This window comes from Eptesicus fuscus, chromosome 13 (genome assembly GCF_027574615.1).
Source record: "Eptesicus fuscus isolate TK198812 chromosome 13, DD_ASM_mEF_20220401, whole genome shotgun sequence".
Taxonomy (NCBI): Eukaryota; Metazoa; Chordata; class Mammalia; order Chiroptera; family Vespertilionidae; genus Eptesicus; species Eptesicus fuscus.
Window position 1 is genome coordinate 1,220,684 of NC_072485.1, and position 21,111 is coordinate 1,241,794.

The 21,111-nt window shown below is 51.3% G+C and overlaps 1 protein-coding gene across 6 annotated transcripts; it reads left to right on the plus strand.

Moving 5' to 3' along the window:
• The first annotated feature begins 4,690 nt into the window (after positions 1–4,690).
• HYOU1 (hypoxia up-regulated 1) lies at positions 4,691–16,777 on the plus strand. Of its 6 annotated transcripts, none has more exons than XM_054724887.1 (26): positions 4,691–4,706; positions 6,111–6,201; positions 6,419–6,512; positions 6,688–6,766; positions 6,914–7,068; positions 7,144–7,220; positions 7,520–7,701; positions 8,316–8,431; positions 9,486–9,678; positions 9,888–10,022; positions 10,180–10,262; positions 10,370–10,502; positions 10,672–10,859; positions 11,115–11,253; positions 11,745–11,805; positions 11,959–12,038; positions 12,371–12,556; positions 12,681–12,853; positions 12,975–13,062; positions 13,151–13,273; positions 13,401–13,534; positions 13,675–13,759; positions 14,621–14,861; positions 14,944–14,991; positions 15,226–15,279; positions 15,400–16,777. In XM_054724887.1, the coding sequence occupies exons 2-26, from the start codon at positions 6,117–6,119 to the stop codon at positions 15,462–15,464; spliced, it is 2,997 nt and encodes a 998-aa protein (XP_054580862.1). In that variant the 5' UTR covers positions 4,691–4,706; positions 6,111–6,116; the 3' UTR covers positions 15,465–16,777. The 6 variants fall into 6 exon arrangements, with proteins under 6 accessions (XP_054580862.1, XP_054580860.1, XP_054580865.1 ...); XM_054724885.1 differs by lacking the exon at positions 4,691–4,706 and adding an exon at positions 5,124–5,243 and having other exon boundaries at positions 15,229–15,279; positions 15,403–16,777; XM_054724890.1 differs by lacking the exon at positions 4,691–4,706 and adding an exon at positions 5,194–5,247 and having other exon boundaries at positions 15,403–16,777.
• Positions 16,778–21,111: the final 4,334 nt, after the last annotated feature.

Below are 21,111 nucleotides of genomic sequence, written 5' to 3' on the forward strand. Positions count from 1 at the left end.
CTATGAACCAGGTCAGGGTTCCATTCCTGGCAGGGCACATGCCTGGGTTGTGGGCTCGATCCTCAGTGGGGTTGGGGATGGTGTGCAGGAGGCAATGATTCTCTCTCATCATTGATGTTTCTCTCTGAAATCAATAAAAACATACATAAAGAAAGAATTGACTAGCAATCCCTTCTTTTTTCTCCCTTCAGCAAACTGCTCCCCTGTGATGTACCACAGTCATGTCCACTGGAGCCAAGCGGGAGCCCTTCTCCATCTGCTATCAGTTTGTGTGTGTGTGTGTGTGTTTCCATTTGGCTCCCTGGGTAGAATCCATTTTTCTAGACTACAGAACTGAAAAGTCTGTTTTCTCCCCTCTTAGCCCCTAACAGCAGTTTCCACTCTAGGAGCAAGAGGTCAACCTAAAATAAACTCAGAGGTCTTATAGTTTTAAGAGCCCAAAGGCCCGAAGCTACAGTGAAAAAGAAGTGCCTGGTTGAGTGTCCACCTATGAACCAGGTCACGGTTCAATTTCCAGTCAGGGCACATGCCCAGGCTGTGGGCTCAATCCCCATTAGGCAGTGTACAGGAGGCAGCTGATGAATGATTCTCAACTCTCTCTTTCCCTCTCCCTTACTCTCTGAAATTATATATATATAATATATAATTTTTTATTAATTAATTTTTTATTTTTTAAATATATATTTTTAAAGGAGGTCCAAGTTCGATTCCAGGTCAGGGCACATGCTCGGGTTGTGGGCAGCCAATCAATGATTCTCATCATTGATGTTACTATCTCTCTCTCCCTCTCTCTGGAATCAATAAAAACATATTAAAATAAAAAGAGAAGAAAAAAGCAACTTGTTGGTTTTTGATTGTGAAAAATCCAGCCTACAAAAAGGAAATAAAATTCCCCATGAACTTGGCAAAGCATTTAACCAAGCTTTTAACACTGCAATGCCGATTTCTAGTTTTATTTCTCTAGACTAAGAACAAAAACAACGTTAACTAATGTGTATTTGGTGCTTAGGATGTCTCAAGCACCGTGTTAAGCACAGTACCCCCTTCTTTAATTTTTTTTTAATTTTTGTGAGTTTATTTGAGCCAAACTGTCTTTAATTTTAAGTTTCTTTAATTTTCACACCAACCCTGTGAAGCAAGTACCAGCATGCCTCTATTAATGAAGTGGGAACTGAGGCCCAGGGAAGCTAAACAACTTGCCTGGAGTCCCATGGCAGGCAGTGGTGGAGTTCTCAGCAAATCCAGGCCTGTCAAACTCCAAAGCCCTGTATTCTGGGTGTTCAACTGAATTATTTTTTTAGAACATTCAAGTTAGTAAATTTGTTCATAAGTCTGGATAATTTTCTATGGGATCATGAAGTCACAGAATTCAAGCATCTTCAACGACTTGTTTTCTGTTCTGGATACATTCAATGCAGGCCAGGAAATGTTCACAATCCTTGACTCCTCACTCCCCACCCCATATCCTATCAAATTCATAATACCAAGACTTTCCAGCGTTAAAGATACAGGGGCTGTCATTCACTACTGGTGGCGAGTGCACATTGGCAAGCCTTTCTGGAGAGTAACTTGGCAGTGTGTATAAAATGCTTAAAAGATGAATTTAAGCCTGCATTTTCACTTCTAGGAATTTATCCTAAGTAGATTATAATGGATTGATTTGCATAAACATGTGGCAATAAAGATGTCTATTACAATTTTATAATAGCAAAAAGAAACGACGCTCTAGCCACTGAGCCTTAACCAGTTTGGCTCACTGGATAGAGCGTCGGCCTGCGGACTCAAGGGTCCCAGGTTCGATTCCGGTCAAGGGCATGTACCTTGGTTGCGGGCACATCCCCAGTAGGGCCTGTGCAGGAGGCAGCTGATCGATGTTTCTCTCTCATTGATGTTTCTAACTCTCTATCCCTCTCCCTTCCTCTCTGTAAAAAAATCAATAAAATATATTTAAAAAAAACTGTCCAATAGTTTCTAAAAATTCTCTCCTCACAAAGGTAAACACTGTCCCAATTTCTATCACTACAGCTTCATTTTGCCTGTTTTTAAACTTTAGAGAAGTGAAACATTAAGTATGTACTTGTTGGCTCCTGGCTTTCATTCAATATTATGTTTGTGCATTCACTTAGGTTGTCATGTGTAATAACAGACCATTCATTTTCATTGCTATGTAGAATTCCATTGTGTGAATCTACCGAAACTTTTTTATCCATCCAACTATTGGTGGGCATTAGTATTCAATTTCCAGCCGTTATGAATAAAACTGTTAAGTCTCTTGATGAACATATGTCTACATTTGTAGATATAAACCTAAGCACGAAGCTGCTGGGTGACAACTAATTTTTTAAAATCTCCGGGACCAGGAGGATGTTTGCCCTGATCAACAGGACCCTCAGCCCATCACATCAGGCGTGGTTAATAATGTATGCATGTGCCCTTGCTACTGAGTTCATTTTACTCCTGTCAGTTTGGCACAGGCCCTACAGGACAGCAACGTTCTTCCGAGATTTCTGAACATCCTGGGGGAAGGGATGTAGGCCTCAAGTGTTATTAACCAGTTATTCTGGACAAGAACCAGTGGATTCAGCTGCTTTGGTCAACCTAAATCAGGTGTTTTACATGAAACATTTCCCTGTTTTTTTTTACAAACGCTATTCTCCTCTCTAGTCAGAGAACAAAACAGGTGACTCCCCAGAGCACTTGCACCTGCCGCACCTCCCAGGGGGACAGAAACACAGGCCAAAGCCCTCGCTCAGCAGAGCTGTGCTCCCACCAAGGGCGTTCTGGGGTGAGAGCTCACTTAGGAGCAGGGGAAGCGAACTTTCCTAGTCTCCCAATTTGCAGCCAATCAATAGTTTTGTTGTTGTTGTTAATCCTCACCTGAGGATATTTTTCCATTGATTTTTAGAGAGTGGAAGGGCAGGGAGAGACACATAGATGTGAGAGAGAGACATGGATTGGTTGCCTTCCGCATGCGCCTGGGGATTGAGCGTGTAACCAAGGTATGTGTCCTTGACCGGGAATCAAACATGGTCAAAGGATCAACGCTCTAACCACTGAGCAACAGTCTAGGGCCATTCAATGGTTTTTGTTTTTTAATATATATATTATTGATTTTTACAGAGAGGAAGGGAGAGGGAGAGAGAGTTAGAAACATCGATGAGAGGGAAATATTGATCAGCTGCCTCCTGCACACCCCCTATGGGGATGTGCCCGCAACCAAGGTACATGCCCTTGACCGGAATCGAACCCTGGGACCCTTCAGTCTGCAGGCGGACGCTCTATCCACTGAGCCAAACCGGTTTCAGCCATTCAATGGGTTTTTAACAACTACATGAAATCATTAACATACAGAACTTGTTTCCCGACAGTCTGACTTCTCCTAAGGAAAGGACAGGGTCGTCCCATCTCTGGAATCCCATCACAGAACACAGTGCTTGCATATGACAGGGGCCTGAGAAATGTTCAAATGCGCACTGTTTGAAATGGATGGAAAGAACCTCCCGCACAGGACAGGTGGCCAAAAGCAGAGTCCGTTATTGAGAAATAAAGTCTTTCTCTGTGGAACTGAAACGGCAACTTATATGTCCATCATTATAGCTAAACAACACCCACACTATCGAATGTTCTAACCACTGAGCAAACAGCAGTAAACAGCAATAATACAGATATGGAAAATGCTACATAATTATTAGTTACCCCCCAAAAGAGCAAGTTCCAAACGACGTAATTGTATAAAATTTTATCATTTATAATAGGACAACACCTAAATGTTTCAAGAGTCATTGTCTGTATGTAAAAGTAGAGGGAAAGGGCCTTGGAGGCTACATACTACACTGATAATAGGTATACATCTCCAGAGAGAGAGGTTGCGGATGGTATCAAAGGGATTTCGCTTTATCTGGAATATCTGAATCTTTTTCAAGATTGTATTTGTGTAACTAAGTTGTGTTAAAAATTTAAGTGAGCCCTGGCCGGTTTGGCTCAGTGGATAGAGCATCAGCCTGCAGACTGAAGGGTCCTGGGTTTGATTCTGGTCAAGGGCACATGCCCGGGTTGTGAGCTTGATGCCCAAGTTGTGGGCTCAAACCCCAGTAGGGGGTGTGCAGGAGGCAGATCAATGATTCTCTCATCATTGATGTTTCTCTCCCTTCTTCTCTGAAATCAATAAAAAAATTTAAGCGAATTTCTCCTTATTTCTACCAATTTCTCTTCTACCTGAAGACTGCACTATTCTCGAAGGGAAGAAAACTATACCTGTCCCTGGCAATGCCAGTAGAATTATCTTCTAAGCCTTGACACCCGACTACTCTCTCTCCCTAAGATCATGAAACATGTAGGTCAAGGAACTAATGAAGTTCCTTAAAGGAGTCCTGGCCGGCACCCTGGTTCTCAGGAGGGCTTCTGCGAAGCAAGGCCAGGCGTCAAAGCCGGGCAAGACGAACACATGTAAGAAAAGCACGCTCATCTCAAGGAAAACTGGACAAAGGAAAGAAACGTGTGCGCGTCAAGGCCCGTGCACCCTGCGAGGGTGTGTGCGGGGCAGAGAAGCGAGTGAGGACCGCACGCTACTGTGCAGGAGCCGCCGGGACAGCGCCAGGAGGGTGCGCCTCCCTCCACCGTCAGAGCCGCCCACCCGGAGTGCGTCTGGAGTTGGGAGGTCCTTTCTGACAACGTGGGGCTCAGGCCGGGTTCTGCCGCCAATACAGGTGCGACCTCCGACCCCCGCGACATGTCTGCGGGTGTTTGTTCCCCCTCGGTGACCCCCTCGGTGACCCCCTCGGTGACACAAAGGGGCGGAGGGGCACTGAACCGGAAGCGCGGCCACTCCGACCTCCACCGGAGCCCAGGGCAGGTCAATACCGACCCGCGGCGAGCGCCCCTGGGCGAGGCCAGGAACAGAGGCCGGCCAGCCCCACTCCGCGCCAGGACGCCCCGTGACCGGAAGAAGAGCGCTCACTCGCCAGGCCCCCGTCCCTCCCCACCTCGGCAGCCAGCCACCCCCGCCGCGGCCCGAGAGGTCCCGCGAGCACGCGGGGCCGGCGCCTGGCCGTGACGTAGCCAGCACGTGGCTCCGCCGGGGCCGCCGCGGGGGTCCGGGAGGGGCGGGCAAAGGACGTGGCCCAATGGGAGCGCGCGGCGGGCGGCGGGGGCGGGGCCTGGCGCGCGGCGCAGGGCGGCGCGGCGGCGGCTCCAATGAGCGTGCGCCGCGTCCGGGCGGCTGGTGCGGGAGACGCCGCCGAGAGGTCGGTGGCTAATGTAACAGTTTGCAAACCGAGGGGAGTCGTGAAGGGCGCGGGCTGGGGGTGCGCTGCCCGCCTCGTGTTTGCGCCCGCGCCGTGTCTGTCCCGGAGCTGGGCCCGCTGGAGCGGAGGCCGAGGTAGAGGGTGGGGGTGGCGATGGGGTGGGAGGCAGCGCGCCGGCTCTGCGAGTGGGTCGGGAGTGGGAGCGAGGGCCGCACGGACACCGGGGCGCTTGGCCCCCCGCGGCTTGGTCCCGGGGCGCCCACACGCCGTAGGGGTGGGCGGGGACCCGTTCTCGGCAGGGGGAGCCGCCGCCGGGGTCGGGTAAGGCTTAAGTGGACTCCGGACTCGCGGAGCGCGGCACCTGACGTCCCCGCACAGCGTCCTGTGGGCGGCGGGCTGGGGCCACTGCCCGAAGGGATGCGGAGGAATAGACGGGCCCTCGAGCATCCCAGCCTCCCTCAGCGTCACCGCCTCTCCGTTCCCTCCAGGCCCGGCCTGGCTTTCCGTCCCGGCGGGGAGCTCCCGTGCGGGAAGGTGCAGGTGTGGGAGGTGGTTGAGCCGGAGCGGTGATCTCTGGCCACAGCCCAGGTGTCAGACCCAGGACCCGTGCAGTGGGGCGGCCGTTACTGCCTGGGCAGTAGGACGTGTCTGGTCCCCGTTCTGTCCTTGCTGTTCACCTGGGTCTTGGGGCACTTCCGGGGGCGATTGGAAGCTTAGTCCTCCTCAGGAGGGGAGGCGGGGGTGCAGGCCGCTCTCCTGGGTGAGAAGGGAGTAGGTGTGAACCTTAAAGCGGCTCTGTTTTGGGATGAGGTTCTGTCTCCTTCGCTCAGAGCATCCAGTTACCAGGGCTGTTTTTCTACTCCCCAGCGCACCATGGCAGCCACAGGCAGGATGCAGAGGAGGCGAGCTGGTTGGGCCTTGATGGCGGTGCTCCTGGCGGACCTGTTGGCACTGAGTGGTGTGTACCCCCGCGCAGGATGGAAGGAGGAAAAGAGTGAAGGATGAATGAGACCTGCTGGGAAGGGGCAATGAGGACTCTTGAGTCGCTGGCCCAGGCCTTTTCCTTTATGTCTTTTGCTATCTCACCTTCTCCTGGAAAGGGGTGTGCTTTGGTTAGAGGCGCCTCAGGAAGGTGGGGAAAGAGGGACTAATTGACAAATGGATTTCCCCTTCAGACATGCTGGCAGTGATGTCTGTGGACCTGGGCAGCGAGTCCCTGAAGGTGGCCATCGTCAAACCTGGAGTTCCCATGGAAATTGTCCTGAACAAGTGAGGCAGCCCCAGTGCCTGGGGTGGGGAAAGAGGGCGTGTGGGCTCTGAGCTGCTGTGTGTTCTTCCAAGTGCCCACAGCAGACTTTGGTGTGTGAGTGATTGTGTGTGTGTTGTTGAGGCTCCTGGGGCCACACCCTGCTAAGGGCACCTGGGCCCAATGTCTGCTTCTCAGAGAATCCCGGAGGAAAACCCCAGTGACTGTGACCCTGAAGGAAAATGAAAGATTCTTTGGAGACAGTGCAGCAAGCATGGTGAGCTAGCAGCCCACTCCCTTCCCAGAGTGGTGAGCAGAGGGGAGGAGGTGACAGACCCGAGGCCATTCCCTTACCAAGCTCTGATGTCAGGTAGGCGATGGTGGGCTTGGAGCTAACGCTCTGCTCCTTTTCACTTCCTCTCAGGCCATCAAGAACCCAAAGGCTACGCTGCGTTACTTCCAGCAGCTCCTGGGGAAGCAGGAGGATAACCCCCATGTGGCCCTTTACAGAGAGCGATTCCCAGAGCATGAGCTAGGCTCCGACCCGCAGAGGCAGACTGTGCGCTTCCAAATCAGCCCGTGAGTGCTCTGCTGGAGACGCTGCCTTCCCTTCACGCCTGGCTGTCCTTCCTCTAACTCCCTCCCTCCCCCCAGGCAGCTGCAGTTCTCACCGGAGGAGGTGCTGGGCATGGTTCTCAATTACTCCCGTTCCCTGGCTGAAGACTTTGCAGGTGAGCAGCCAAGATGGGGCCAATGGTGGCCAGGTTCCCTGAGGTCTCAAATGGGGGCAATTTTGTCTCCCAGGGAACATTGGGCTCTGTCTGAAGACATTTTTGGTTACCCAACTGGGGAGCTGCCACTGGCAGTGAGTGATGAGAGGCCAGGGATCCCGCCAAACACCCTACAATACACAGGACAGCCCCCACCACAAAGAATTACCCGTCCAGTCCAAAGTGTCAGTCGTTCCAAGACTGGACAGCCCTCGTCTGAGGGATGGGGCTGGTGGAACCTGCTCTGTTGTCCTCTGTAGAACAGCCCATCAAGGATGCAGTGGTCACCGTGCCAGCCTTCTTCAATCAGGCCGAGCGCCGAGCTGTGCTGCAGGCTGCTCGCATGGCTGGCCTCAAAGTGCTGCAGCTCATCAATGACAACACTGCCACCGCCCTCAGCTACGGGGTCTTCCGTCGGAAAGATATCAACACCACTGCTCAGGTGAGCCAGGGAGGAACTTCTGACCAGACTTGCAGGGTGCCTTGTTCTGAGGATGGAGGCCACTGGCACATCTAGCATCTTGTTAGCACAGGCCTGCTCTGCTCGGCACCTGTTGGAGCCATTGGGTTTTTATTTTTTTATTTTTCAATTTTAAAAAATACGTATTTTTATTGATTTCAGAGGGGGAGAGAGAGAAACATCAATGGCGGACCTGTTGGCACTGAGTGGTGTGTACCCCGGCCGCAGGATGGAAGGAGGAATAGAGTGAAGGATGAATGAGACCTGCTGGGAAGGGGCAATGAGGACTCTTGAGTCGCTGACCCAGGCCTTTTCCTTTATGTCTTTTGCTATCTCACCTTCTCCTGGAAAGGGGTGTCGGAAAGATACATTGATTGGCTGCCTCCTGTACACCCTAAACTAGCGATCGAGCCCACAACCCGTCATGCGCCCTGACTGGGAGTCAAACCATGACCTCCTGGTTCATAAGTTGATGCTCAACCAGCCAGGTGGAGCCATTGGGCTTTTAGTAGCGCGTTGGTGCAGCCCCATGGAAGCAGGCAGGCACCCTCGAGCTGGATAAGGTTCCGGTGACAATTGGTTTAATGTCTCTCTAGAACATCATGTTTTATGACATGGGCTCAGGCAGCACCGTGTGCACCATCGTGACCTACCAGACGGTGAAGACTAAGGAGGCGGGGATGCAGCCACAGCTACAGATCCAGGGAGTCGGGTAGGTGGGCTCTGGGGGGAAGGCTGCTTGCTGAGAGACCCTCAGGTCGGGGGGCCTGCTTGGAGGGGCAGCTGCCTCACCGTCCTGCTCCCTGCAGGAATGCCGTCTGGCTAAAGCGTTCATCACGGTAGGGCACTTCTGCCAAAAAGCAAGGGAGAGTGAGGCAGGGAGAACAGTTTGGGAAGATTGAAAGGCAGGGAACCTACTGACTTCTAAGAAGACTCAGGCTGTAGGCCATATGAAGGGTGTCAGATTCAGTCTAGTCGCCGTCTTACCAATTCCAGTTTACTTAAATAACTTACCACTGACATCATCTTATTTCTTGAACCCACCATTTTCTGTCCATCTCTACTACTACCATTCTAGTTGAGGCTACCATCACCTCTAACTTACAGCATTCCAAAGATCTGCCTCCAGTGTGGGCTCCTTCCAGCTCTTCCTTCACATTGTAGCTAGAGGGCTCTTTCCAGAATGCCAGCCTGATTATAACAAGTTTCTTCAAAAGCCCTTCAGTGGCTTCGGACCTTTCCTTGGCTTATCAGGCTATGCTGGCGTGCTTGTCTCTAACCCTGCGCCTCTTGCTCTCTGAGCTCCCGCCACACTGGCCCTCGTTGGGAATTGACCGCGATCTCAGGCTGTTGCCTGTCTACAAGGTCTTTTCCTCTTCACTAGTTCACTGAACCCATCCTTCGGGTTTCAGCTTAAGCTCACTTCTTCATAGAACTTTTCCTAACATCTCAAAATAGCTGAACTTGCTCATTATAGATTGTAACAGCATTGTCTGCCTCCTTTAAACCACGTGCAGTGGCTAAAATGTCCCATTTATTTGATTGCTAGAGTGTACACTCCTTGTCTGCAGGAACCCCATCTTTCTTCTTCTCACAATTACATCCCCAGAGACAAGTACATAGTTGATGCCTCGTAAATGGAGTTGAATGAGTGGGCGGTGAACTGTCCCTGAGGGTCTCCGTGTGGGATGAGAGTCAGGTCCCTGTGTAGGTGAAGGGGTCCTGGGGGGCCACTCCCACTTGCTCCTGTTCCCTTTCCCGGGCAGGTTTGACCGCACTCTGGGAGGCCTGGAGATGGAGCTCCGGCTGCGTGAGCACCTGGCTGGGCTCTTCAATGAGCAGCGCAAGGGCCAGAGCGTCAAGGACGTGAGGGAGAACCCCCGTGCCATGGCCAAGCTGCTGCGCGAGGCTAATCGAGTCAAAACTGTCCTGAGTGCCAACGCTGACCACATGGCACAGGTGCCCACATGTCGCTGGTTGAGGGCAATATTCCTCACTCAGAGGGTGGAAGACCCACTATCTCGCACCAGGCTACTTGTGCCTGGCGTGGCCCAGCCCTTCTCCCCATGCCTCCTGCCATCCTTGGGAAGTCCTGTTCCCTGACTCCTGCCTGCCCTCCCAGGAAGCAGGGCCTGGGCGAGAACTCTTAACACTCCTGTTCTCTCCAGATCGAGGGCCTCATGGATGACGTGGACTTCAAGGCAAAGGTGACTAGAGCGGAGTTTGAAGAGCTGTGTGCAGATTTATTTGAGCGCGTGCCTGGGCCTGTGCAGCAGGCCCTCCAGAGTGCCAAAATGAACTTGGTGAGTGGGGAGTGGGAGGCGGGCCTGGGGCAGGAGGCAGGTGGGATAGAGGTGATTCGGTGGTGGGAGGAGGGAGCAGGAACAGTAGAGGCAGAGTCAGTGCTGAGGAGGAGTCTGTTACTTACTGTCCCATCTCACATTCTTTCTCCCTCTGCAGGATGAGATTGAGCAGGTGATCTTGGTGGGTGGGGCCACTCGGGTCCCCAAAGTTCAGGAGGTGCTGCTGAAGGCTGTGGGCAAGTGAGTGTGGGGCTAGGACTGCAGGGCTGAGCAGCTGGAAGGCTGAGAGGAGGGAGGCCAGGCTGGGAGCTACAGAATAGACAGTCCTGACCTCGGGACTTTGACAGGGAGGAGCTGGGGAAGAACATCAATGCCGACGAAGCAGCCGCCATGGGGGCTGTGTACCAGGCAGCCGCGCTCAGCAAAGCCTTCAAGGTGAAGCCGTTCATAGTCCGAGATGCGGTGCTCTACCCTGTCCTGGTGAGTTAGCCTGAGTGCTCGGCGGCAAGCCCCCTTCCCCGCTCCATGTGTGATCTCCCTCTGTCCACTCGAGTCTGTTTCTCTGTTTTTCTGCCAGCCGATGTTTCTCACCCACCCTTACCCCGAACTTGTTGGCTTCTCCCCTGGGCTTCCTCTGCCTGCTGTGTAGGTTGAGTTCACCAGGGAGGTCGAGGAGGAGCCTGGGGTTCGCAGCCTGAAGCACAATAAGCGTGTTCTTTTCTCCCGGATGGGGCCCTACCCCCAACGCAAAGTCATCACCTTTAACCGCTACAGCCATGATTTCAACTTCCACATCAACTACGGTGACCTGGGCTTCCTAGGACCTGAGGATCTTCGGTGAGGGGCTGGGGCGGGGCAGGATGGAGCTTCCGGAGAGGGGGCGCTTGGGGCCTACAGGGCTCACCCAGGGGAAGCAGTCAGTGGGGTTGGGGTTGGGGTTGGGGTTGGGGTAAGCATCTTCTCTAGAGGGTGCTGCCCTTCTCCTGAGTGTGTCCTCGGGGCGGGCCTCAGCATCTTGTGCCAGAAGGCTGTGTAGTCAGAGCTGGAGACAGGCTGAGTGGGTTCCCCTGAACTGCTCTTTTCTCCAACCAGGGTGTTTGGCTCCCAGAATCTGACCACAGTGAAGCTCAGAGGCGTGGGCGAGAGCTTCAGGAAGTACCCGGGCCATGAGTCCAAGGGCATCAAGGCTCACTTCAATCTGGATGAGAGCGGCGTGCTCAGCCTGGACAGGGTGCGCACAGGGCTGCCAGCAAGGCCCAGCCTCCCAGCCTTTCTAGAACATGAGAAACAAGAAGGGTTCGGAGGGGATGAATCTTGGCTTTAAATGAAGTTAACCATCATGGATGTGGTGTGGCCTCTTGTAGCCTGTGAATGCTTATGGGCGTTGCAAATGTCAGGGCCTATACAGTGGCTGAGGAACCCAGTTTTGAAGAACAGTTCTGAGGCCTAAACTCTTTCTGAGCATAGGGAGGAAAACAATGGCCCATTCTGTTGTCCAGTGGAGAAGTGCAGGGCTCGGGGGCAAAAAGGGAGCTGTGACCTGTCTTCCGAGGACCCATAATCCAAGTAGGGCAGGGGCCTTGATCCAAGAGCCCTTAGAAGAGGTCGGTGGGAGAAGAAGCCAGCACAGATGGGAGTCCTGGATGTGCGTCACAGACCCACCAAGGCAGGAGGTTTGTGGCAAAAACACGTGTGTTTCTTCATCTTAAACCGTGTTTTCAGGTGGAGTCTGTGTTTGAGACACTGGTGGAAGACAGCCCAGAAGAAGAATCAACTCTGACCAGTAAGATGCGCCCGCATGCGAGTGTGTGTGTGTGTGTGTGGGGGGGGGGATACTTGTGTGCATGTTGGGGAGCTGGGTACGCCTTGCCCTGGAGTGAGGAGGCAGGGTCACTGCTGGGGTCCCCTTTGAGTCCTTGGTCTTTCTTACCCCTAGAACTTGGCAACACCATCTCCAGCCTGTTTGGAGGTGGCACCACAGCAGATACCAAGGAGAATGGTACCAGCACCAGCCAGGTAAGCCCAGAATGGAGCCAGGAGAGCCTGGGAGCTGGTATGTGGGGCAGGGAGTGAGTGGGTGTCCTAACTGCCTAGGATTTCATAGCTCTCCCTCCTCAGCCCAAAGTAACCATACGCCACTCTGCATTCTGAGCTGTCCCTGTGCTCAGGTCTCAGCCCACTCCCCTCATCTCCAGAACCTCTCGCTGACCAGCCCAGTGCCTGTCTCCCTGCAGTTGTCCTGTCTGTCTTCACGCTGAGAGCCCTGCAGAGCCACGGGCCTGGCATTGGGAAGCTGGTCTTGCTCCCTGGGTCCTGACTGTCCTCTGTGGCTGGTGATTTTTCCCCAGGAGGAAGAGGAAAACCTTGCTGAGGGGAGCAAGGATGAGCCTGGAGAGCAAGCGGAGCTCCGGGAGGAAGGAGAGGCCCCAGTGGAGGACACCTCTCTGCCCTCACCCCCTGAGCCTAAGGGCAGTGTGGCCCCTGAGGGAGAAAAGGCTACAGACAAAGAAAATGGGGACAAGTCTGAGGCCCAGGTAAGCTCCAGCTGGACCCAGAGGTGAAGGGAGCAGATCTCTGCCTGCTTCTCTTCCCCTGGGTCCCTGGCTGTGGAGATAGGAGGGCCTGAGCTTGTCCTGACATCTTCCTCTCCCTCCATAGAAGCCAGGTGACAAGGGGGAAGCCAGGTCTGAGGGTGTCCCTCCAGCCGCAGGGGAGGAAAAGAAGCAGAAGCCTTCCCGGAAGCAGAGGATGGTCGAGGAGGTCGGGGTGGAGCTGGTTGTACTGGACCTACCTGACTTGTCCGAGGACGAGCTGGCCCGCTCGGCACAGAAGTAAGTCAAGACTGAGTGTGTGTGTGTGGGTGCAGGCGTGCGCCTTTGGAGGCGGGCAGGATCGCAGTGGTGCCTCCGGTGTGCATGCCTCTCCCTCTGCTTGTCTCCATTTGTCCCGCAGACTTCAGGACCTGACAGCCCGAGATCTAGAGAAGCAGGAGCGGGAGCAAGCTGCCAACAGCTTGGAAGCGTTCATCTTTGAGACCCAGGTTGGTAGGGTGGGCGTCACGCATGCCCTGGGCCTGTGTCTGGGAGGGTCTGACTCAGCCTCGCCCTCTGCTGGCTGCACCTCCCCAGGACAAGCTGTACCAACCCGAGTACCAGGAAGTGTCCACTGAGGAGCAGCGCGAGGAGATCTCTGGGAGACTCAGTGCCGCTTCCACTTGGCTGGAGGACGAAGGCTTTGGGGCCACCACAGGGGTGAGGGGTCTCCCCGGATACGGTGGGCGGATAGGAGTCTCCCTCCAGGGTCGGAGGAGGTCAGAAGAGCCGGGGATGAGGCTGGCTTCAGGGCTATCCTGTTATCCTTTCAACCCCTCTCCATCAGATGTTGAAGGAGAAGCTGGCTGAGCTGAGGAAACTGTGCCAAGCGTTGTTTTTTCGGGTGGAAGAGCGTAAGAAGTGGCCTGAACGGCTGTCTGCCCTTGATAATCTCCTCAACCATTCCAGCATGTTCCTCAAGTGAGCAGCTCCTTAGCCCTTTCTTCTTTATTCCGTCTTGCCACGCCCACTGACCTCGCTGCCATCAGTTTCCCATTACCCACGCCCACTCCCCAGGCCCCACTTCCTCCTGAGCTGATTGTCTCCCCTCTGGCTTTCAGGGGGGCCCGGCTTATCCCAGAGATGGACCAGATCTTCACTGAGGTGGAGATGACAACCTTAGAGAGAGTCATCAATGAGACCTGGGTAATCCCTGTGTAAATACTTAACTGGCTTCTTACCTGGCAAAGTGTACCATCCTAGGCAGCACCGGGGTGCGGAGAGGTGGAGACTCGGCAGGCCTCTGCCCCCTGGCTTAGCAGCTAGTTGGGAAGGCAAAGACGTTGCATTTGAGGTCATGTCTGATTGGTCCTAAACAAGGGTTAGAGCCAGGAGTGGTCAGACTGGAGGAGCAACAGGGCCCATCCCTGTGAGGTTAGAGAAGGATTGCTTGAGGAGCTAGGGCGTGAGCTGGGGTTTGGATAGGTGAGAAGGACTTGTCATGTGAAGAAACTGTTCGGGTGTGTGGGGACATTTTTTGAACCAGAGCCCAGTAGTGAAGAGACAAGAAGGGAATAATCAGCCCTAGCTGGTTTGGCACAGAGTCAGCCTACGGACTGAAGGGTCCCAGGTTCGATTCTGGTCAAGGGCACATGCCCGAGTTGTGGTGCTCGATCTCCAGTAGGGGGCGTGCAGGAGGCAGCCATTCAATGATTCTCTCATCATTGATGTCCCTATCTCTCCCTCTCCCTTCCTCTCTGAAATCAATAAAAAAAAAATGTTTTTGTGTTTTTTTTTAAAAAGAGAAGGGAACAATCAAGTGGTTCAGCTCGAGCTACAAAACAGTAGGATAGGAGCCAGAAATGTGTAGTTGGAGACTCCCTTATGGAGAGCCTTGAATGCCATTCTGAGGAGTCTGCTCACCCCTGTGGGGCTGATGGCCAGAGGCGACAGAGTGATTGGAGGTCCGAGGGAAGAACCTGAGGCAGTTGTGGGTGAATTTCATCTGGGACAGAGATGTCTGCTATCTCCATTGTTAGCTCTGAGCTGTGCTGGCCTCGCCCACAGGCCTGGAAGAATGCAACGCTGGCTGAGCAGGCCAAGCTGCCCACCACAGAGAAGCCAGTGTTGCTCTCCAAAGACATCGAAGCCAAGATGATGGCCCTGGACCGTGAGGTGCAGTATCTGCTCAACAAGGCCAAGTTTGCCAAGCCCCGGCCCAAGCCCAAGGATAAAAACGAAACCCGGGCAGAACCTCCACTCAATGCCAGTGCCAGTGACCAGGGGGAGAGGACCATCCCCCCACCAGGTGAGGCAGGGTGCCTGGCTCCAGGGCAGAAGAAAGCCTCCTTTCCCTCTGGCATCACATTTTTACTCTGGGTTTCCTTCAGGCCAGACTGAAGATGCAAAGCCCATTCCCGAACCTGAGAAAGAGACTCGTGAGTTGGGGAAACTGGGAATATGGACATCGCTTAGCCTCGGGGTTGGCAAACGGGCAGGCACAGCCTGGTTCTGGACAGCCCATGAGTTTGTTTAAAAAGAAAAATGCAGAGAGTGAGTGTGGCCTATAAATCCTACAATATTTACTCTCTGCTCTTTACAGAAAAAGTTGGCCAACCACTGCTTTAGTCCCTTCTTTCTTTCTGCAGACACTAAACTATCCCTTCCCTTAGCAGAACCTGAGCCAGCAGACACGGAGCCTCTGGAGTTGGAAGGCTCTGGAGCAGGTGAGGATGGAGTGGGGGGGCCAGGAAGCCGAGTAGGGTCTAGGGGGAATAATCTGCACAGAACGGGGGCCAGTGACCGCTACTTCATCCGCTGTGTTCCTTTATCTCCCCGACTCCCAGCAGAATCTGAACAGAAGCAGCAGCCTGCAGCACAGAGGCCAGCTTTGAAGAACGATGAACTATAACCCCACCTTCCAGTTCCACATTCCTTCCCACCCCTTCTCCTGCCACCCCTATTTATTGAACATCGCGGCTTGGGGGAGGGTTTAGTCCTGTCCTCAGAGGCTTACGTTCCCTTTTGGCACCTGTGATTGGAGGTGCGGATACGAGGAAGGAAGAGACGTCTCTCACTGGTTTCTTCCAGAGCGGTTCTGTGGTTACAGTTGAAATTGTCCTGTCCCCCAGTCTCCTCCCCTGGCTCGGTATCTACCCGGGCCCTAAATTGGGAAAAGTCACTATTCTATCTTAATCATTCGTGGGCCGGTGAGAGATTGGTCGGCAGTGTTGGCAGACCTGGTAGTGGAAGGAAGGATGTCCCTGGTTATTCGAGTCCCCCGTCTTCTGTCGTCACCCCTGCTCTCCTTCCCCTCCACACCCAGTCCAGGTCACACAGCAGCGTCTGCAGAGCCTTGGTCCCAGGTCTGCTCTCTGAGTGCTCTTCTCTCCTCCACTCTCCTCTTTCCCTAACCCTCCATGCTCACTGCTCCTCTTCCTCGGGTTTCCTTGGCTTGCTCTTGTGAGTTAGGCAGCCTCCTGCCCAAAGCCCTCCCGTCTGGACTGGCTGAAAGAAACCCAAGTTGATTCACCCGCACGCACAATGCCTGGTGGCCAGCATAGGCGGGGAAAGGGAAGGGAATCCAGCCACCTCTCCGGGACTGAGCCCTGAGAAAGCCCTGTAGCTCCCACCTGTGGACTCGGCCAGGAATGCCATTTGGAGCGGCTGGCGTGGAATGCCAGCACCCTGCAAGCACTGTCAGTCTGCCTCTTCGCACTAGCCTGGTACTCCATGTCCCTTGACTACCTGCCCCCTTTCTCCTCTGCCCTCCCAGACAGCCTTTCCCTCTCCCCCTGACCCCCTGGGCTGACCAAAGTGTGCTTTCTACTGTGAGTCCCTATCCCAAGACCTAGAAGGAGAGAACATGGTGTAAGTGTAAAAACGCCACCTCTCTGAGGCAGGCCTGCGGGTGAAGGGAGAGGCTAGAATGGGGGCCTTTACCCACTAGGCTGATGTTGGGAGCCTGGCCTCCAGTGTTCTGTCTGTACGGGAGCCAGGGCTGCCACCTCAGTTCCTGGAGCGAGGGGAGCCTGGTTGTGTCTGTCTGTCCCCCCACCCCCTTTTTTTTGCCACATTGGCAGAGATGAAACCTAAGGTCCCACCCTGTCCTGTGTGTGTGAGTTCTTTCAATAGCAGTTGAGGTTGGTTGGGCAGATTTGAGTCAAATTGTACTTTTGCTCCATTGTTGATTGAAAAACTTTCAATAAAATATTATTTTCTACAGTTTTTGTGCTGTGGTTTTTAAAACTTTATTTCCTGAATATAAATAATGGATATTTATTATAGAAAATTTGGAAGGTAGAAGTTTAAATAATAAAATTATTGCCAAAACCGGTTGGGCTCAGTGGATGGAGCGTCGGTCTGCGGACTGAAGGGTCCCAGGTTCGATTCCGGTCAAGGGCATGTACCTTGATTGCAGGCACATCCCCGGTAGGGGGTGTGCGGGAGGCAGCTGGTCGATGTTTCTCTTTCATCGATGTTTCTAACTCTCTATCCCTCTCCCTTCCTCTCTGTAAAAAATCAATAAAATATATTTTTAAAAAATAAGTAAAATTATAACTATCACTAAAACATTAAAGTTTTGGACTTAGTTGAGATCATATATGTAAGTTCTTTTTCGAACACAAAATTGGCGTTTTATTTGTCTCCTGACATTTGGAACACTTATTTTTAACATAAATTTATTGATTTCAGAGAGGAAGGGAGAGGGAGATAGAAACATCAATGATGAGAATCCTTGATCAGCTGCCTCCTGCACATCCCCTACTGAGGATCGAGCCCACAACCCAGGTATGTGCCCTTGACTAGAATCGAACCCAGGACCTTTCAGTCCACAAGCCAAAACTCTTATCAACTGAGCCAAACGAGCAAGGGTCACTAGTTTATTTTTTAGGTAACTTCCATTTTAAAAATTGCCCTAGCCGGCTTGGCTCAGTGGATAGAGCGTCAGCCTGCCAACTCAAGGGTCCCAGGTTCGATTCCGGCCAAGGGCACATGCCTGGGTTGCGGGCTCAACCCCCAGTGGGGGTCGTGCAGGAGGCAGCCGATCAATGATTCTCTCTCATCATTGATGTTTCTCTCTCCCTCTCCCTTCCTCTCTGAAATCAATAAAGAAATATATTTAAAAATAACCCCATATTACAAATGGATAATTCATAGAGATTCAGTAATTTGTCCAAGGAATTAGCCTCAGCTAGGTTTGAACTTAATTCTAAGCCATGAGTTCTTGCTTTTACTACTCTGACATGAGAATGTTGCTAGGTTTCCCATTCACAGCACAACTAATTTGGATTGTCCATCAGTTGTGATGGAGCCTGTTTTACCAAAGGAAGATCACTCCAGTCATTAATCATTTGCATATTTAAGCAGTTGAATAATGACTATGAAGGTTATAATTTTCCCTAAAGGTTGAACAGGTTAGACAAGTTTTGAACCTAAAAATTTTTTTAAAAATATATTTTATTGATTTTTTACAGAGAGGAAGGGAAAGGGAGAAACAGTGATGAGAGAGAAACATCTATCAGCTGCTTCCTGCACACACCCTCCTGGGGATGTGCCCGAAACCAAGGTACATGCCCTTGACCAGAATCGAACCTGGGACCCTTGAATCTGCAGGCCAACGCTCTATCCACTGAGCCAAACTGGTTAGGGCAAAAAAAATTTTAATAGACTATTTTTTAGGTTCACAACTAAATTGAGCAGATAGTACAGAGAGTTCGCATATACAGGATTGGGGAAAGGTTTACAGTTGCGAGCACAAGAGTTTGTTCTTGTATTATTTATTGTGTTTATATGGTGTGTGTGTTTTTTCTAAATCACATCAGCAATCCACATCAGCCAGAGCAATCATCATAGTAAATTTCTTTTTTTAAATATATGTTTATATTTTTATTTATATACTAGAGGCCCAGTGCACAAAATTCATGCACGGGGGGGGGGGGGGGGGGGGCGGGAGGGAGGTGTCTCTCAGCCCAGCCTTCACCCTCTCCAATCTGGGACCCCTTCGGGGGATGTCCGACTGCTGGTTTAAACTGGCAGTTGGACATCCCTCTCACAATCCGGGATTGCTGGCTCCCAACTACTCACCTGCCTGCCAGCCTGATCACCTCCTAACTACTCCCCTGCCAGCCTGATCAATGCCTAACCGCTCCCCTGCCGGCCCAATCGTCCCCAATTGCATTCCCCTGCCAGCCCGATTACCCCCAATTGCTCTTGCCTGCAGGCCTGGTCCCCCCCAACTGCTCTCCCCTGCAGGCCTGGTCACCCCCAACTGCCCTCCCCTGCAGGCCTGGTCGCCCCTAACTGCCCTCCCCTGTTGGCCCGATCACCCACAACTGCCCTCTCCTGCTGGCCATCTTGTGGTGGCCATCTTTGACCACATGGGGGTGGCCATCTTATGTGAGGGCATGAGGGTCAATTTGCATAATACCTCTATTATATAGGATTTTTTTTTTAGAGAGGAAGGGAGAGAGAGGGATAGAAACATCAATGATGTTTCCAGCCCCAAACCCAGGCATGTGCCCTCACCAGGAATCGAACCAGTGACCTCTTGGTTCATGGGTCAATGCTCCACTGAGTCACACAGCTGGGCATCATGGTGATTCTTTCTTTTTTTAATCTTCACCTGAGGTTATTTTTCCATTGATTTTTAGGGAGAGTGGAAGACAGAGGGAAAGACAGATACATCGATTGGTTGCCTCCTGCATGAATCCTGACCAGGGCCTGTGCCAGGGAGGAGCCCTGCAACCGAGGTACGTGTCCTTGACAGGAATGGAACCCAGGACCCTTTGGTCCACAGGCTGACACTCTATCCACTCAGCCATATCGGCAAGGCATCATACTGGATTTTAAGCACAATCTCCACATATGTGGTGTGTTAGCTGGATGCTGTTTGGCACGACACAGGCTGGTGTCTTCAAAAAGGCCAACCAGATAGGCCTCCTGCTCCTGTGAAAAGCTGCCCTCTGGAAGCACAGATCTGTTTGAAGTCCTGAGCAATTTATCACACCAGATGCTGGAAGGGAAGTTTGCGAATCAGAAGTTCAGTGGACTTCTGATAACGTCTAATTTCAGGGAGTGCTGAGGTTCCAGGCCTGTAAAAATGAGGTTTCTTCACCCCTCCAGTAGAGGGCGCATTCTGTGAGCGGCTTTGTTTCACCAGTTGATTTATTGGAAATCTGCTTTCTCAGAGCCATGGTATAAAGATTTCTTTAGCCCTACCTGGTTTGGCTCAGTGGATAAAGTGTTGGCCAGCGGACTGAAGGGTCCCAGGTTCCATTCCCGGTCAGGGCACATGCCTGGGTTGTGGTGCTCAATCCCAAGTGGGGGGTGTGCAGGAGGCAGCCAATCAATGATTCTCATCATTAATGTTTTTATCTCTCCCTCTCCCTTTCTCTCTGAAATTAATAAAAATATATTTAAAAAATAAAGTTCTCTTTAGTTATCCACCTTCTCCTTGGGATGGAACTTGGAGAGCAATGAGCAGTGCTGGTGTTAGAGAGGGATGGCAGTGCTGTAGCGTTTCAGTTTGTCTTTGATATACTGTATTGTAGTTTGTTTATATTTCATTGAATTATCTCCATAACAAGCTAAATGCCTTAGTCTTTTTTAAATTTTAATTTATTGATTTTAGAAAGAGGAAGAATATCACCTATAATTTTCCTTCTGAATTATTGTACCAGTGGCCTGGTGCACGGGTTCGTGCACATTGAAAGGAAATTAATTAGGAGAAATATTTTAATATCTCTATTCGCCCTTTATAATTGAAGTGTCAGAGATGAAATAAAATTAGTAAAATGTATATGAAAATAATATATAAATTGATAAATAAATAATAACATGATATAACAACAAAGACATATAAAAACAACAAAAACATGATATAAAAACATTGATTAAAACAATGACTGATAAATTGATTAACCTTATTCTAATATCTCCCTGTATACCACATTAAGAGTAAAAACATTTTTAGAGTGCTTGACTAATTTCCCTTGTGATGAAGTATTTACAACTTTAACGTCACACACTCTTCGAACTCGAGAGAAAGCAACATATAACTGACCATGTCCGAAAACGCTTTCTGGTAGGAATATTCCTACTCTGTCTAGAGTTTGTCCTTGTGATTTATTAATAGTCATCGCAAATGCTGGCATCACGGGAAACTGTCGTCGAATTAATTTAAATGGGAGGCCAGTGTCAGACGGGGACAAATCAATTCTTGGAATCAGAACAACCTCTCCTTCTGCAGATCCTGTTAATACTTCAGTTTCGATAATGTTAGGTCGCAATCTTTTGATAATAAATCTAGTACCATTACAAAGACCCCACTTACTATTAAGATTTCTCAGTAGCATGATGATTGCACCTACTTTCAATTTTAATTTATGACACGTCATTCCCAAAGGAGTAATACTATTAAGAAATTTGATGGGAAAATTTTCCTTTTGGCATCATCGGTTGAATAGATAGAATCATCACTCAAATAGGCGTGAAAATCTAAATCGAGTATTTCCAAAATTTCTTAATTTAGTTTATGAACGTGCTCATTTTTAGGA

Excerpts from the sequence above, each read along its gene's own strand:
- HYOU1 (XM_054724885.1), top strand. The coding sequence starts at position 5,124 with ATGGGAGCGCGCGGCGGGCGGCGGGGGCGGGGCCTGGCGCGCGGCGCA. Across the intron at positions 10,860-11,114 it reads CTAGGACCTGAGGATCTTCG|GGTGTTTGGCTCCCAGAATC; the intron begins GTGAGGGGCTGG and ends TTCTCCAACCAG. Across the intron at positions 11,254-11,744 it reads GCGTGCTCAGCCTGGACAGG|GTGGAGTCTGTGTTTGAGAC; the intron begins GTGCGCACAGGG and ends CCGTGTTTTCAG.